We start from the raw sequence: 18,506 nt of genomic DNA, 5'->3' as shown, positions 1-18,506 counted from the left end.
GGAATATCGGCCTGGTGTAAATGACCATTGTAGTCGACAAACACCATGAATACCGCAAAACAACAACAACAACCAGATACAGAAAACGCCACGTCAGACTTGACCGCAAATTGTCGGAATCATGATATTTTTGTACTTTACACCCGTTCTACGACTGCGCCTGCGCCTTTATTGAATGTTCGCATTCCCCCGAATTTCTAGCATGATCGGGGTACCTGCGTATGATGTTGGATACTTGCAATAAAACTACACACCGATAAATACTCTGATGTAGCGGCATCCGAAACGGATGTGGTAGGTTTGGAAAACGGCGAATCATGCGCCCATACGACCGAGGGCTGTTGGCTATAACATCGACCCAAGTTCGCGGTGAGTATAGCTCTGTAAGCTTACCGCTGCCCGAGATGACAATATCCACATCATCATGAATTTGAATCTATGCGTTACGGCACGACAGTTGATTATTGGGTCCAAGATATACAATATCGCCGACTTCGGATTGTTTTATGGATTACCAAGAAGTGCGTCTTGATGACATCGCACTGGGAAGCAGATTATTAAATACTGCATTTCATTGTCTGGGTAATAATTTCCATGGAAATTCTGCGGTGCATTACGGGGTCAAACGCTACTACTCGTTTAGTAGATTTTTTTATCCCAAAAATAAGTACTGGGTACAAAATAACCAGATCACGCCCGTGCTAGTATACATTGTAATCAATGCAGAGCAAAAACCTTCGTTATCCTATACGACGATCTAAGAGCAAATTATAGAGCAGTATATCATCGAATTCCAGATTTAAAGCGTTATGTGTTTGCTTTCGGGAAGTAAAAGCGTAGCGTACACGTCAGTATCTGGTGGCTACGCTGTCGTGAAACGAAGCTTTGGCAGGCTGTAAGCCAGCTTGTGTAAATGTGTATTCTGTTAGCGACATCGGAGCTTTTTAGTATTGAGGATCGTTTCAGGAAATATTTGGAATATCCGCTGCTAGGAAGAAGTAAGCCCCGTGTAGGCCCATTACGCGCGAACAGAGTTAGTATAACAGTCATACGAACAAGCAGAATTTCGTAACAAACAAAACCAACCGATTTCGGAAGGTCGTATAGAATCCATGGAATTCTAGAATGTAGAAGACTTGCCTTCGCTGGTGTCAATTGTGCACGATAGCTGTTTATGATCAACTGCGAAAATTGTGCAGGATGTGGAATGGCACTGCTTGACACCTTGCTACTGTTTTTAATAACGAGTGAAGTTACAGTTTTAATGATGCGATATTGCATCCAGCCTTTCCCGGCACGCAAGAGTCATATATTATACGAGGCATAATTGTACAATTTGTATAATGCGCGGCTAAACCTGCATCGCTAGCCGTTGACACACAATTCCGTAGTAAACCTTCACTTTATTCACGGTATGCTTGAGTCAAGACTTCTTAATCCTGCCAATGATCAGTCCTTACCGATACACTGGAAATATCGACGCTAATGCGCTGGTTATCGTGATTAATAGTACGGGAAGCAGTGCTGTTGAGCCTGGGAGAGGTTCACTTTCAGCTCGGAATCGACCGCTTTAATTGCACAAAACTGAAGCCATTCCATCACGAAAACCTAACGCTTAATTTTAGCGTTAGTTAATCGGGGCTTTCATCCGCATTCCCATATCCTATTGTAAGCCGATGAGTATATTCACGCTAGTCGAACGTCTGTAGTCCGAAATTATTAACGGCGGATCATAGCAATCAGCCATCGGTTATCGCAATAAGGTACCGTCGAGACACCAATACGTGACAATTAAGTCGCACTTTTATGGAGCATAATATGCGAGTGAAATATATTTCGCGTATGATATTTGCAGCATTTGAAGGTAACGGATTAAAACCGCTTAACACAGATTTAGGTTTTTTCGCGTTTCCCAAATAGTGGTTCTACTCAATTAAGTGGTTAAGGTCAAGTAGAAGTGAATGTATCACGGTAAAATTCTACTAGAGTAAAACATTGAATAGCACGCTCGATGATAAAACAAATTTGCTTAGAGTATAAGCAGTAGAAAGTATATGGTATGAAAAGTTCTGAAGTTAGTAGCTTTACGACATAGTTTTAGACGATGCATTTTAAGCTGGTATTTGCCAATTTTCAGATGCAATAATAAAAATTGGATTGCAGTGAGCATGATTACCAACACGAAGTGATATTTCTGTTTCGGTGCCGACATAAGATAACCTATAAAATACATCGAAAAGTATGTATCAACTTATTTCTCCTACACAATTTTCGAAAATAAAAATCAAAGCCAGGCCAAAATTATTACTATATGAGAAATTATACTGCTCGCATCGTAAAGCCGTCGGAGCGCTAATTTGATTACACGCATAGCGACTGCACCAGTGCACCCGAACAATCAACGAAACAGCTGTTCGCTAACGTTGCCTCTCACAACAATGCATCGAGCACGCTTGGTACTGCCTGCGCAATATCATCGGGTTAATCATGCTAAACTGTGCCATCACACTTTCTCTGAAAGGCAGGCCTTCTGCCGCAGATAAATAGGGACGGAAATGAGATTATTGAGATGCATCTGCACAGAGCAGCATCGTCGCAAACCCATTGTCATTGAACGAACCTATGCACGGGGGCTTTACTTTGTTCTGATAATCTCCGAAGAAACACAGGACCTTTTTTGTCATGTTTGGTCTTGGATCAAGTCTGGAGATTTGACAACAGTAGTATCGAAACGCTACAGTTGTCGAGAATTCGATTTTAGGCCGTATTCTTAGGGCCTGCATATCGGTCTTCGTATCGGCCACAGAACGTACTAGAAAGACGAATGGCCGAATTTATCTTTTAATCTAGAAACATACTCGTGAGGTTTAACGCCTCGACATATAATTACTATGACGCGATGCCGATAAATACGGATATTATTGGTAATTGGAGTCAAAACTGCCGCTGGGATACAGGAAGCTTGACTATATTTAAACTTTTCAGGTGTTTGAAGTAATAACCTCGATTTTAGTGTTCATAGCTAGTATCATTCGGGAGGTTTTTTGAGTTATGATAACGCAAGGATCGATCAAGTCCAGGATTTTACGCGGTGCCGAAGACTGAACGAAAAGGTGAGCCTGTAGATTGCACTGTCTCGAATGTATATTGTTTGCTAGACTGCGCTCTGAAAATGTGTGCCTGAACGTTAGTAACCTAAATCTACGAAGTACATTCAGATACCATTAACCATGCCAAAAGCTTCAGTGCAATCAAAGCGGATTAAATGGTTCTATCATCAATAATCGAGGAGTTACTCCCATCTGTGAAACTTGCTGGCATTAGTATCGCCTTAAATATTAGGGTCAGGTCGTATATGTTGCATTACCGGGAGCTTCAGTTATTCATGGGTGACTAATAAAAGCAATAGTTGAACTAATACCTGGGATATTATAAGATATTATTCCATGCCGTCAACCAGCTTACAAACTGGTCTCGCTATCTTTAATATTCGTTTATTCAAATTTGAGTGTTTTGAATTGGTTCCTCACGCCGACGGCGACGGGTGTTGTGCGATAAACTTCATGTCGGTGTGATGGGTGAGTATTGTCATTTCGGTTTATCAAGTGACTGCGAGGTATACTACAAGATATATTTCCGATAGATGAGGTTATTTGTGCAGCAAATCAGCAGTGGAGGTGCAAATTCCGATTTAGATAGAGGTAAAGGTGCATGCTGAAATCATGACTTCAGAAGTTTCGTACTATCGCAGTACAAGAAGGGATAAGATTTGGTCGTGGATAAGTATAGGCCTGTACTATATAGCGTTTGGACGATGACCAACACTCAACTACAGCATATCCTGTGGAAGTCATCCCTTCTGAGTAAACCAAGATAGCGTTGTGGTAATATTGGAATCTATGATGCATAAAGAAAGTATAAATATTCAACCAAAACAAGGGTGATTCATGTTTATGAATCAGGCTGGCGGGATCTATGCTTTCGGAATGCGCGCACTTTATACGGTCGCGGAGAGTGGTTGAATGTTTTGACTACTGTACTAAAACTAATAGTGGATGGAGAAGTAACGCAGAAGATTGGTTTGCCATAGGTACGAATCCGACCGCATTTTTTGTGTATCTACATTATATATTTTGTTCGGAACATTCATTTGTCACTGTTATAGTACAGTCAGTTTGAACAATTCGCCAGTTCGTACTGAATGTTGTATAATACTAAAGGAATAGACACAATAACTCGTAGTAAGGTAGCGGCTAATGGAAACGGGATATCGGGCAATGACACGTGCCGGAAAATTAGAACAGATTATGATTCGTTGAAATTACCGAAAATTCACAGCACAGCAACGTCAAACAGCCCATGCAAGTGGCTTGAGGTCACACGCCGATGTCATAGTCAGTTTTAGCAATGGGAAGAATCGACCAGCTAACTAAATGATTCGAATGAGAGTCGTGTATTAGTTGACGAGTCAAATAGAGTATTGCAGTTTTACCTACTATGCCGCCTTAACATAAATAATGAATTGAAATAAGTTGAAATATATATCACTTTTTGCAGCCACAAGGTATATGATGTACAAGTCATCCAAAATAATTTCGTATTTCGAGTCCATGACCATTTCGTAGCGCTTTGAGACCATATTACGAAGGTCAATCGTTACACTTGACAGAAATCGCCGTGCCGTGAATACCCGTATCCTGGTACAGTTTCTTGACGCTGCGATCGTGATTTTGAGACTTCAACAGCGGAAACAAAGTATTCAAACTATATTTTCGTTGTTAAAGTTTTGGTGCAAGAGTGCATATTTTCGTTACTCAAAAAAAAACCCAACCGTCAATACTAGAATCGAATCATTGCAATTTAAATTCGACTCGGATTCGAGTGTTCGAATCGGTTTGATTCCTAGTCATTTTAAGTGGATTTAGTCCAGCGGATGGACGCAATAAATTACTTTCAGTTATTGTTGCAAAAATTGGTTTCGCTCCTGAAATAGGGAGTTGTGCGTATGTCATCTATCTGAAGTGGCGCTCGTTCTGTATCATGGAATATATAATATATAATATCTGGATTTGGAACCCTTACAAAGCCGCTGAAATCACTATGCCGATATCAGCGCGTGGTCATATGTTGTGCAGCGTTTGCGTGGTACTAACCACGGACTGCGGTATCTTCAAATGGACGAGGAAGCTGGCCGGTCGATGAAAACGCAAAGCTTCAAAGCTAACAACAGATCAATACGCAGAGTGCACACACTGATAATGTAAATCCGCCCCGAGCAATAACGTTCGTTGCTTTCGGGATGAAACAAGCCGATGACCGTGCTTGGAAATCTGTGATTGTGATGCTCTTTTCAATTATTTGGTAATCATACCGGCGATTACCATGGAAATAGATATACACTATACCTATAAATCCTCTGATCCGATTTCAAATAGGGGATTCATAGGAATGGTTGGAAATACAGATACAGATTAGTATTGAATTGTATGGCTGTTGGAGTGTTGGTGCATCATTCGCGTTGTACAGGATGCCGTCCTAAAATGCTTCCGCATAGTAACTGATTTCGGTCTGAGCTCAGTTCCACCATGCGTTGCAGAAATACGAACTAAATATGCGAGATGATTTTCAGATCAAATCTAATAATAACATCGAATCTGTCGCTTGAACCCTTGCAGATAGTAGACTAGGCTATACATCGCATGTTACAAGCGAAACGTGATGAGAATCACTAGCAACTTTGTGTGCCCGGTGCAACAGATTGGAGTGTTAAGGCCTACATGACAGGAGAGCTTCGATGCAGAATTGGATCGTAATACAGTACAGCTTACACTAGCAGATTGGTCAATTGCTCTAGTCCAGACGGAAGGCAAGTCAGCAAAAGCGTAAACCGGTCTTGCAAGTAATAATTATTCATCGTGTAAAACGTAGTCGTGTACCAATAGCGAGGTTTTCTGACTGAAAAAAAACATCATCACTAGTTCAATTCTGCTCGAAAACTTTTCAACATTCATCGTGAGGGTTATACTACAGAAAATTCAGAACTTGACTTATTCAATCGCGTGGCTTATTCGAGTGCTCCCATTATCATCAAGTCAGTGGAGACTTTACATAATCTCCAAAATTATGAAATGCGTTGCCTCCGTATTACATTCTGGATGCTGTATTGAAGACTCGGTGAATCGATGTATCAAGTATCAACAATGTTGTTATTACGAATGTGCTAATTCATAGGACTTCGATATTCGTCGCTGATGAAAAGGCTATTAGTCGTAAATAACGTAATTTCGGCACTCAGTGAAAATCGATTTTCGTTGCTCGACTTGTATACGAGTATTAGTATTAGTATTAGTACTCGTATTTAGGGCTGGGCACAATGATTCGAGTACTCGAATCTGAATCGAGTATTAATTTTAATGATTCGAGTCGAGTAGTAAAATACGATTTTTTCGAGTACTGAAATTATAAGCTTCTCGCCACTGAAAGTTAATTTATCAACGAGAATTATAGTTTCGATACTAATTTTCACTGGTGAAGCCTTGAAACGTTGATTGGCGGTATCGTAGCATACGAAACATATGGTACGAAGCTACGAAGGTTACTGGACGTAGCACATTTCCGAAGTCATGATTATCCCACAAAATTGTAACCAAGTGGAATGAAATCGGTATGGTCGAAAAAATACCAAATTATCATTTATGAGATGGATAAAAGGCATTATATTCCTTGTGGGGGCATAAACGGTACATATTTGACCTTTGACGTATTACATTCTTTTATGACGTCATAATGAGTGATACTCGATTACTCGACTCGACTCGAAGCATATTACGTGATTCAGAATCGAATCACTCAGGTACTCGATTTTGCCCAGCCCTACTCGTATTGTTATTCTCAGCGGTGCTAGTAGGCCACTGCCAAAGACCGGCTGAGAAACCGGAAATTTGCTCAGCCTAAACGGTAGCGAGTCATTTTCCCAGTTATAGAGTTGTAGAATGTAGATACACTACATTGTCGCAGATCGATTGATGGTGTATATCGCTATAGAATTGCTCCTTCAATTTAACCCAAGTACACTTATTACGCGATAAGATCAGTTCGAGAGTGGCTGATGTGATTCTGCTAAGGTCACTGTCAATGAAGCCATTTAGGCATCATTCCGCGCTGATACGAGAACCAATATACGTCATGATACGCATTGTCATGATAGATTACGGGCATTTCAATATCATTCACTATTTGGATCTAGAACTGCAATATCATCAGGCGATGCGTTGCCTTCTTAGCAGATATTGAAACTCGCCACGAGCTAGATTTTAAGAATGAACGGGGCTACGGGAACAATTGTTGAATGCTAATTCGAGAATGCAGATCAGCACGTCACTCGCCAAGATACGTCGGCTCAAAATGAGTGCTTTCCTTACCAGATGCAGTCGAGTTCGCGCGTTGCTTCAGTGGGTAACGCATCGCGGTCCGCGGACGAATATGATGCCGTGCTGCACCCGCGAGCATGTCTCTCATTTTTCTTATATAATAGGGGAAGACGGGCAGTTGACTTGTAAACAGTGCTGGGAATTTGGTATTGGATACAGCCAGACTTCGCAATTAGAGATGTAGCGCGGAAATATTTTGACGCACGACTTTTCTCTTAGCACTTAATATCTCACCCGACGTCTGTGAGACATAGAACGCTCGGTAGTGTCGTTATCATAGAACGAGTCAGAGTCAGATTATACAACTACCAGAGTTGATCTGGTCAGATCAGGTCAGATCACGGTTTATATATATATCCGTGAGTTCAGACTGGGTTTGATTTCAATTTGATTAACCGAAATTTTGATATTTTGACCGGATTGGATATGTAATTTTGTGTTAACAAGGTCCCGATTCGGATATCTAATTCTGAATATGACCAGATTTGATGTCATTTTTTACGAGTCAAGATGATAAACGAGGAAGAGGAGTAGGTTTTGAAAGTATTATGTCATTTGTGTGTATTACCTCATTTACATTAAATTAGCCCTCTGGAAGTTTTCAAATATGAGGCACATCACGTCCTATCTTTGCGCACTGCGCAGCTGCCATTTTCCCGAGCCTTACATTATGAAGTTGACTTGCGTTCAGTGTAGCAATGATGCGATGTTATTCGGAAAAACGTAAGTGGCATTGTACCGTAGAGTTGGTTGTACAGGATGTTTGTAAGAAATATCATATTTCCGAATTAACAGCAAAATCTTCCGGACTAGGTCACTTTTAAAATAGGTTTGGAGCATATAGGACATTACTTTCTATAATCTTATTCGAACACGTTCACACGCCGTCGAAATGGTAAGTGCTCAGTCGTTCACAGTTCATTATAACGAGTAAAATTCCTGTATACTATTGTGAATGCATTTTAGAGTATAGAAATGCTATATTCAACAATCAATTTCGGGGCGTAAGCTGAATTACATGCCGGCAAAGCTGTGGAATACAAAGAGCTTAGTCAGCATTCTTAACATTGGCACGAAAGATTCTACTTACAGGAACTATTGAACCGTGATAGAACGGCATCGCTTGTGATGAAACCATAGCCCGATTGTTTTAGAAAATAGTCCACAACTACTAGATTCTAAAATGATTCCCACTTCAGCAATGTCAATTATATTGTGTAATTCATGGAGATTTTCAAAGACTTGCGAAGTTAGCATTATACAACACATGGCTGAAGAACATATTTCAAAGTCGCAAGGAAGCGTGTCCCCAGACGAATACTAAACAATGGTTAACGCGTTTCCTGTAGTATAGGCACAGGCGATGCGCTGTTTCGTTGACTTTCAAGGATACGCAGTATTACGCACATACGCACTCCGATGTACACCATCCTCTGGACACAACGCATTGCAAATAAGCGATGAATAACGAGTAACGCAAATATGTATCAACGCGCAGGCTTTGCTTCCTTCTTATTATGAAGAATTTCCAATTGCGTGCTACGGCACTTGATAAATATTTTCCGATATCATTAATGTGACGATCTCAATTTTTTATACATGAGAAACGTATTGAGTATGTAAAGGACTGACGGTATTGTAAAAGCACTATTTTGAAAATGATGTCGGTGTCCTGTTCTGTATGGTTTCTGACTGAAATTGTTTTTAATGAACTACCGTATGTCATGATATAATGCTTCTATCGTTAGAATGTTAGAATGTTAGAAAGTCAGTGCTCAAGTTAATCCATTTTATCCGTGGAGTATAGCATACGTTTGAAAGCGATTTAAATATGATGTCAATATAATGCATAAGTCTTCAAATCCTTAAAACTTTAATAACGAATAGAAGAGTATTCAAGTAGTTTTTCAATTTCATCCGCGTTGATTGCCTCTTATCAGTAGTCCCACACTTTTGAAAGCGATAAAACCGTACATCTTTTGCGCTAGCAAATCCTCGACTTCTACAGCTGAACCAACGTACCGGGTTCAGGCGTTATCAGAAAGTGGAGAGAATTTACTTTCTGTATGCGTCACAGATAAATTACGATATCCATAAGATATCCAGGATGAAAATTAGGGAGGGTTGAAGTATTTTTAAAAATGCGATGACATCACATATCCATTGCGACGATTAGTGAACGCGGATGACATTAGATTGCTCAAGTCGCCCCTGTTATGGCACTGATATCGCAGTTTTAAATATACAAGAAAAGTAATGATTTCGTTTGTTGTTAACATCCATGAAAATTGAGTGCATTTTTCGCAATATTTACTGTGAATTCATCCAAATAAAACGAATGAACTCTTTTCACAGTCGAATCCATTTGAAGAACCCGAAGCCACAGGAGACAAAGCGCGACTCATAACCAGCCGCCAAAATATCAGAATGGCGAGCATGACGAAGCACAACTTCCAGTGGCACAATTACAAGCGCCCGACGTTTTGTAAGCACTGCGGCAATCTTCTAGTAGGCGTGATGAAACAGGGAATGCGATGCAAGAGTGAGTGCCTATATATTCAGACGGCCGGAAGTTCCGCTTTTACTGAAATATGCCTGGAACGCGATTTACAAGCTGGTACTCAAGTATACTTGGTAGATAACAGTACTAATGAAAACACTGCATTTACCTTTTACGCTGTAGCCTATGTACATGTACATGTATTGCACATTTTACATTATACATTTATACATTTGGGACAATGACAGCAGTTCACGGCGAGGTATAGGCACATCGTTTTTGTTGTGACTTCACTTCTGAGGCGATGTGTGCATGAATGCAGGATATCCGATCTACACTTTACAAACGCCTACAGCCCTGCCTACTCGGTATTATGTTAGTGCCGTATTATAATTATTATATCTATAAATCGGACATGTTTTGTGCATTTTATCTGAAATGTGAATTAAGGTTTCGGCATGCAATTTGGTATAGCTAAACGATTATTCACAAGTGACTTATGAGCCTCCGAGATGCAAACGTTTTCTATCCTATACAGGATGCGAAGTAGATGTCCACGAAAAGTGTCAGGAGGATTTGAAGCAGCCATGCATAGAAATGGTAAGCAATGACACAGATTTCCCTCAGAATTTTTAGATTGATGTAGATAAAGGCCTTTAATATAGCTTAAATAGAATAATATCCGATATTTGCACACCACTGCTTCATTAATTTTGCAAGACTATTGCAGTGTTTGATTCAAATTGCTTACACGTTAAAAATAAGTTCATTGGGAATCGTTTTCTTCCAGTAACTGTTATCTTTATGTAACACCAGGACACTTAGAATGGAAATATCAATCTCAGTATCCAAAATCCGTTAGTGCTAATAATTTATAAGTGATATATATTCTCGGTGTTCAACTGATATAATTATAAACCATCAGTATGGAGATTCGTCTCTGCTTTTGAAGTTTATGAAATCACTTAAAATTGTGAAATAAATTCGTATGAAGTTTTTATGAATTCACTTGATATTATGATAATAATTCAATGTGACAAGTAATTGAACCTTGTAGGGATGTGAATTTTGGCTTCGAGTTAACTAAAAGTTAAGTTAAATTCAATTTTTTCAAGTACATCAATTTGGACAAATTTTCTCACGGCCTTTGCATTCCTATGCGTTAGGCTCATTCTTGTTATTTGTGTCATATTAGCGGCCAGTGATATAATATATGTGGAATTGAAATACGCGTACGTCACAGACGTAGCAACCACCGCTTGAAGTGCGATATATCAGTCGAATATATTTTCAATTTCAACATCCATAACGGGAATTTAAATCACTATTTCAGATAATTGGCCAGCACAATTTCCGGGACAAAACTTACAAGCAACCGACCTACTGTGATCATTGCAAGAAGTTACTTGTCGGTCTCGTGAACCAAGGCCTTAAATGCACAGGTGAATAAATTATATAGCAATATATCATACACCACTCAAAAGCGCTAACTCAACCATTGCTACAACACTAACGCCGAATTGATGAGGTTCGGGGAGCACGCCAAAAAACGGAGGATGTTAACATGACCGTAAACGATGTCTGAAAATGGTTTTAACCCCACTCCATTCAATTAGTGATGTTATGAATGGCAAGTGTTTGATTGTGTAATTGTAATGTGCAACTTTAGCCCTGGCAAGCTTTCACAGTTACATCTATACCGTCCAACACTGACACTGAGGTATGGCCGCTAATTAATTATATACTTCGTGATTCCATTATAATTATATATTATTAAGGCAAAAACTTTCCATTTGAACGAAATTTTATGACCTCGCTAATTGCCATCTTAACTCACGTGTAGGGTATGTCTGACCACTAGTTAACCAAACACGAATCGTTTTATAGAGGGAGGTAGTGAGTTCAAATAGTGACCACGACCAGCCTATCTGACCAGTTATGGATAAGGAAGATATTTATTGGACGCTTTGCGTAAAACCTTCCATATCAACTGGTCAAAACAATTTAATTTGTGTGTACTGTTATTTTAAGCATTGCGTCACTCGACCGAATCGGTAACGATATCACGTTGAGATCGAAACCTCACGCGGGAATGTTTGTGATGTCAACAACGCTCGCACGCAGTAAGACGTTACCGACGTTGGAATTTTGATCGCCATTACAGTTATACAAGTAGCGACGCGCGCCTCGCCGCACCATGGCATGATTACTGGGGTTTTTGGTGTTTCTGACAGTCGCTTTTAAGCAATAGGTATCGGTTATGAAGTCATGTACATTTATCCATCGTGGCTGGTGCGCAGTCGTGACTATTGCACGAATGTACACTGCATGCGTAAACCACGCGGCCGCGATTATACCACTCAAAACTAGCGGATTCACAATTCTATGGGCCGTGTATGTGTACGTGTAGATTGTACAGTACATGGATCCATGATGCAACTCTTTGAGATTTAGGGGTACGGGAGTACTGCTTCCATGCCCATTTCATAGTTATCAATTTATTATGCATCATTGCGAGTCAATGTCATTAACAGTCCCGTTGCTTTGCAGAGTGCGGTTCGAATGTGCACGATAAATGCCAAAACAAAATTCTGGCCGAGTGCGAGAAAAAGCAGAAGAAATCGGGCGAACAACAGTAAGTATTGACTATATATCTTGACTTCATCACCGAATGTTACTAGTTCTTGTGTATTTGTTAAATTGAAAGCATTCACCATAAAACCTAACAATAAGATATGCATTAATACGGAAATCGGCCGCAACTGACATTAAACGTTGACCATGATGTGGCAAGAAATTACTTCACCTGCAGCGATTTACGATGAGTCATTTATTATAGAGTCAAAGGTGATTGGATTATTTCATTGTGGAATATGTCCACGGTTCTCTGCGGCATGGAGGTGACTTCAAATGCCTCCGTGTTATCGTTATTCCGAACGAAATCGTTCGCAAAAAGTATTTAAATGAGGAGGTAATTATGACGCCCAATTATGCTAAAAAATGCTCAATCCAAGTACCGCCTCAGGTCTGAAAATGGCAGGTCTAAAACCAAAATCAAGTGATTTTGTTTCTTTTATCACTATTTGGACGTGGATCTTTTGTTTTAACCTGGTTCCAAGTTCTTAAGTAGCATGAATTTCTAGTGAAGTGGACATATGAACATGAACTTTCAAGGTAAATTGAAAACAGAACTGGTTTATATCCAAATTATATGGTCAAAGTCAAAATATTCAAAAATGGACATAGAACTGTTTGGCTTTCCAGCGGCAATATTACTCGGCGGCCGACCTGTTTTTCGCTCAAAACACTGATATATAAATCATCGATAAGCATAATGGAGGTTGCATAAGGGCCGATCCCTAAGAAATGACATGGCTCGCTTCATTTTCAAAGCCTTTGGGATGAAATCACGAGCAATGACATAATTCTCAGGTCGACAAAGAAAGGGAAGCAAAATCGCGAGCCCGAGAAGAAAAAACCTAAGAGCGAAGAAAGAAGAACGTCTAATTTCAGCAACGACACTTCTAATACTGACATAGACGGTGCTGGTACGTTCCAAGCAGCATTCATTAAAGTTTAAGTTCGAGCTAACGCACAGTTTCAAACAAAAGCACAAACGAAAACGGGATTTGTTCCCGAGTAGCGAACCAGGCACCACAGTTGTTTCGCAACTAGCGTTGTATTTAGTGAGGCGTAACTAATAAAGGCATTGATTTTTGACGCATCGTCGATCCGGCACTATCCGTTAAATATAGAAGTCGGTCTGCATTTCTGCTACGAATTTTAGCTTGATAATAGCAAAGAGCTGCCTAACAGAGTGAAATTTATAATGAATTTAAAATGCGAGCTAAATTCAACATACGATGCGCCACACCGTTCAATACTGACTGGAAGATTGTGCGTTCATGAAGCGGCCACATTGCAATGGCGGACTGCATCGTGTTAATTCGTGGCCTTCAAGATGAATTTATTTTAATTTACAGGTTGTGATTTTCAGTTTCAACATATTCGCATCCGCTGCTTTTCCTATTTAACTCTAGCTCTGTGACCTTTTGACTATTTTTGTCGACCTCAATTCCTGGTTCGTGAAATAACTCTCTGCCAATAAAATGGCTTTAATTAGCACAGAAATCAAGTTCTGGCGCGATTTCCTATTATCACGCCTCGGCTTCCTTCGGTTGCTATCGGTCGTGAAATTGAGTTTTCGTCGCTCATCTGTTCCACAACTGAGGCCAAATGTAATACGATTTAAGCTTAGCGCGTAATATGGAAAGTGGGGACCCCAAAGGGATCTGGATCGTGTAAACACGATGTTTTATAAGAGGTTATATGTGAACACGAAACCGAACACAAACATAAAACGTCATAATGCAAATTCAAACAGTGTGCCATCAATTGGTGTCATTGCACAGATGTCATTCATGGTGCTGTGACTGGAGCGAAATGTCCTATCGTGATCTGACAACAACTTATTGGAAATATTATAATGAATCTGCGGTTACTTTTGGACGCATAAAAAGCCCCTTATTCGCACGAAGCACGAGCTGCCCTGAGAACGATCGGAGCCCAGGAACAATTTTTGCATCACTGGAAGTTGATATCATTTGCCACTGTGCTAAGGCGTGGGAAGGTTGGCTCATGATGTCGCCTCTAATTCCAAAAATTTATCAAAATCTCCGAAAAACTCGTTTTAAATAGGCAATAGTCTGATATGCAGCAAGACCACAGCATACAGTTGGGTTGGTCCCGATTTTTCTCCACAACCAGAAAAAATAATAGTGCACATCTGTTCAGACGCATCCAACACTGGTTGCGAAGCGCAAAATAAAATGACGTCATGCATGTATAATGACGTCAGATCAGGATGACGTATTTAAAAAAAAACTACGCCAATAGTAGTATGTGGGCAATTTTAGGATGCACGGTTCCCTATTTTCGACTACATTAGTGGTAATCGCCCGTCATGTCTGGTCAGCATACCGTTTATCTTACCACAGTGTAACATTGTCGAACTTAAATGCAACATATTCTAGACTTTCTGAATGGCCCATTTGATTTCCGTATTCGCATGCAGACGCCTCAGCGTTATTCGCGACTATGCCTATAAAAAAGAGAGGAAGCACTCCGGCCGCGGGAAGCCCGCTACCTTCACCGAAGACAAGCCGATCCAGCAGTATTGCCGCGACAAGTGCGACTACGAGCATGAATACGGTGGAGCCTAGTAGCAAGATCGACCAAACCAATCAATTGGTAGGTGAAAATATAGGTTCCAAGGATAACTATTATATTCTCTCTCTCTCTCTCTCTCTCTCTCTCTCTCTCTCTCTCTCTCTCTCTCTCTCTCTCTCTCTCTCTCTCTCTCTCTCTCTCTCACTGCAGATTCCTGTCATCCTTTATATATTTTTATCAGAGCTCTATCGAAAAACGGACGTCCAGAATTAAGTAGTAGGCTACTACCGGTGCCTTTCAACGAAAGTCAAGCTAACACGGTTTCGTTCTTATGTTGTGTTATCACCGTTACAGGTAGACGATGTTGTTGGCATTATGAAGAACAACTTTGACAAAATGAACGACAGACACGAGAAATTGGGATCGTTGGAGGTAAGCGATTCTTTTAGGAGTTAAGATTTACGCTACTTACAGAGCCCACAAAGTAAAAAATCGAGTCATGTGCCCAAATTGTCGACAAAAACTATGCATGTCCCCTATTGCAGCATTACGTTACAATAAAATGGATTATTCAATATGTAGGGCGGGAGGTCACATTTACTGAATGTATCCATTGGATAATGATGTCACAGTTACAATTTACTATTTACTTCCTTTTTTACGGTGCGGGACATACATTCCAGAGATGAGCATGGATTAGGATTAGGTTTTGAAAAAGCAGGATTTGTGAAATTTTGTCGGATTTGGATTGGATTAGGATTAGAGATTTTTTTCGGAACGGATTAGGATTTGGATTGGATTTACCGATTTTCTTGGAGGTTGATATGTCGTGTGGTGAATGGCGACAAACTTTATTCAGATCAGTTATTAATGTACTTATAGTACACTACACTATGGTTCACTCGGTGAAATGAACATAAGAGGTGCAGCTAAGTTATCTTAAATCAAGAGAATCGTTGGTTGTGAAAGTAAATTTTCCAATCCCTCTCTTGCATAATTTAGCATTTTTTCTGAATTTCAAGTTGGAATCGGATTAGGATTGGACAAGGACTTTAATATGAAAAAGTTATGGATTAGGTTTTGGATTTGGATTTGGAGTTTCGGATTTGGATTGGATGAGGACATAGAAATTCCAAATCCGCTCATCTCTGATACATTCCCTGTCTCTTTGGCTTATTTCTAAACGTCTCGTTTGATGTTACTTCGAATCACGTTTAAAATGTGGAAAAATCCGTCCCTGACCAATCGTTCGTGTGTGTTTGACGTGTTCAAGTTCAAGTTTATTCATAATATTTCATCACTTCAAAGCATCACAAGACTGCAATACAATGAATGATAGGAAGATGCCGAAACGACTTGGAGTAGTTTTTAGATCTGACACCCACCTGGGCCTAGGCGATGTAAAGATGAGGCACGCACACTGAATGAAATTAAAAGAAGATAATATTAAGTGGCAAGAGATAAAATCAGGTGGCAAGTGGCGGAAGGCGAGATCGATATGTCAGGTCGTGGTCCGGTAAATGGTGAGGGCTGACTAGTATTAATACAGCATTAACACTTCTCCAATTCAGGACAACGCCGAAAGTCTCCGCGAGAAATCAGAACTTTTCAAAGAAAGCGCGCACAAGATTAAAAAGAAAATGTGGCTGAAGAATTACAAGATGTGGATCATTTTGATAGTCGTTATTCTACTGGTTATTGGAATCATAGTGGCTGCGGTGTTACTCAACCACAAAAAGTAGCGATCCACCGCGCGCAGACGGCGAAAGCTCTGGTCAGGCGGAATGTGACTCCAGCCACACTGCGCTCTGTGTTTTTATTTCGACCATCAATATAAACATCAAACAAACTGGTGATCGTCTCCGAGGATTTTCCTTTTGCGTTATAATTCTGATAGCGCATCGTCAATTCTCTTAAGTGGATATGACCCCACAGAGGATATTGAGCAATAGCGTTTTGTGATCGAAGATCACAATTCACACAATTCCCATGAGGCAATCGCATCAACGCAAAAACAGATTACGACGAATCAAGCACGCACTAGCATCGGCTCAACCAAAAAAAAATTTGCGCGGCAAATGACAATTTAGTACTGACGTGACGTCACGATCAAATCCTGCTGCGTCGCCAGTAATGACAGCACAACATACAACTTTTACAATACCTGTATTCGTGCCCCTTTGAAATATTTGAATAATATACAAAGTTTGTTTAGTTACAATGTCGTCTTCTAACATGCAACGCTTTCGTGCTTCTACTTAAAAAGCATGGGTTCTTGAACTTTTTTTCATCGCGGACCCCTTCAAGTTTTGTGGGAGGTTGTGCAACACCCAAAAATTCCGGTAAAAGTGACTGACAAAAATTGACAAAAAACCTCATCACTTTGGTCTAACTACAACGGATGACTCCTAAAAAGCTACCTGACAACGAAAAAGGTCGCCATCACAGCAAGTTCATCTCTACTAGGCACTATTCCATGCTTAAAATATGCTGGTGTCGCCGTCATAGCATAATCTGGATTTGTAGTTTCATGATGACATTGCCCTTTCATGAACCCCCTGAAAATAGTTCGTGGACCACAGCTTAAGTACTTCTGTTATAGACCAAGTCGAAAATTGCATAATCCAAGCTTAAATATGGTGAAGCCGGAATACATTTGCACTGGATATTAACAGAATTGCTTATATATAAGTGAATATAGCACACCACACAAGTTTCTTTATTCTAGCTCTTCCCGTTTCAAATGCCATGAAGTTGCTTTTATTATAGTATTTCGGTTCAAGGCAGCTAAGATTTTGTCTGCATGCGTTGTGCTGCTATCGGTTATGTCTCTGCGAAATTATTATATATATTCCAGTTATCTAGTTATTTTCTTTAATGTTAATCACACTTGATAGCGTGTAATAATGTCGAAGGTTTGCACAATGTATGATTGTGATTGTGTAACTATTATATACGTCCTGTTTTAATCAGGTTTGCTGGCGTGATTTGGAGGTTGCTTTTATACTGCATATTGTTTCCAAACATCAGCGGTATGTAATTGAAGAACGATAGATATTTCCTCTATTTTGACCAATGCGTTAGTAATGCGTGTTCAAAAAATAGCTAATGTCTCGCTGACCTAAATATATTTGGAAGAATGGTGTGCGAAATGTTTGCCTTGGAAATCGTGCCTGCGTAGTGTGGAGCGTTTATGCTCATTGCGCAGTGCCCTGTGCGAAGATACTACTGCTGAATTTCTGTTTATCGCTTAAATGCCTGTGTATATACTGCCGCTACGCCGACGGTACGTAACTAGAATTGTTTAAATCCGGATATCGAATGCTACAACTAATTGTCGCAATGAATCGAAATTATTACTAGTTACAACACGGCAACCTTGCACGAAAAGTCCGAAGCGAATAACG

General features: G+C 40.1%; 3 protein-coding genes and 1 long non-coding RNA gene across 8 annotated transcripts in view; 3 read left to right on the top strand and 1 right to left on the bottom strand.

Moving 5' to 3' along the window:
- The window catches only part of LOC145446572 (uncharacterized), a 203,627-nt gene that overhangs the window by 57,320 nt on the left and 127,801 nt on the right, over positions 1-18,506 (top strand). The gene's annotated exons all lie outside the window — the stretch shown is intronic.
- The window catches only part of LOC145446543 (signal recognition particle subunit SRP54-like), an 87,447-nt gene that overhangs the window by 57,321 nt on the left and 11,620 nt on the right, over positions 1-18,506 (top strand). The gene's annotated exons all lie outside the window — the stretch shown is intronic.
- LOC145446546 (creatine kinase U-type, mitochondrial-like) overlaps positions 1-18,506 on the bottom strand; it is a 44,429-nt gene that overhangs the window by 17,932 nt on the left and 7,991 nt on the right. The window lies entirely within an intron of this gene.
- LOC145446557 (uncharacterized) lies at positions 1,863-18,446 on the top strand. Of its 3 annotated transcripts, XM_080324898.1 has the most exons (10): positions 1,863-2,924; positions 2,986-3,113; positions 9,786-9,972; positions 10,469-10,530; positions 11,264-11,372; positions 12,481-12,565; positions 13,363-13,478; positions 15,005-15,184; positions 15,458-15,531; positions 16,671-18,446. In XM_080324898.1, the coding sequence occupies exons 3-10, from the start codon at positions 9,858-9,860 to the stop codon at positions 16,839-16,841; spliced, it is 912 nt and encodes a 303-aa protein (XP_080181024.1). In that variant the 5' UTR covers positions 1,863-2,924; positions 2,986-3,113; positions 9,786-9,857; the 3' UTR covers positions 16,842-18,446. The 3 variants fall into 3 exon arrangements, with proteins under 3 accessions (XP_080181024.1, XP_080181023.1, XP_080181022.1); XM_080324897.1 differs by having other exon boundaries at positions 1,863-3,113; XM_080324896.1 differs by lacking the exons at positions 1,863-2,924; positions 2,986-3,113 and adding an exon at positions 6,905-8,325.

This window comes from Botryllus schlosseri, chromosome 9, assembly GCF_051294905.1.
Source record: "Botryllus schlosseri isolate E-star chromosome 9, Bs_hap1, whole genome shotgun sequence".
NCBI classification, from domain to species: domain Eukaryota; kingdom Metazoa; phylum Chordata; class Ascidiacea; order Stolidobranchia; family Styelidae; genus Botryllus; species Botryllus schlosseri.
Note: the sequence above shows the minus strand (reverse complement) of the source record. Positions and strands in the feature narration are given on the sequence as shown.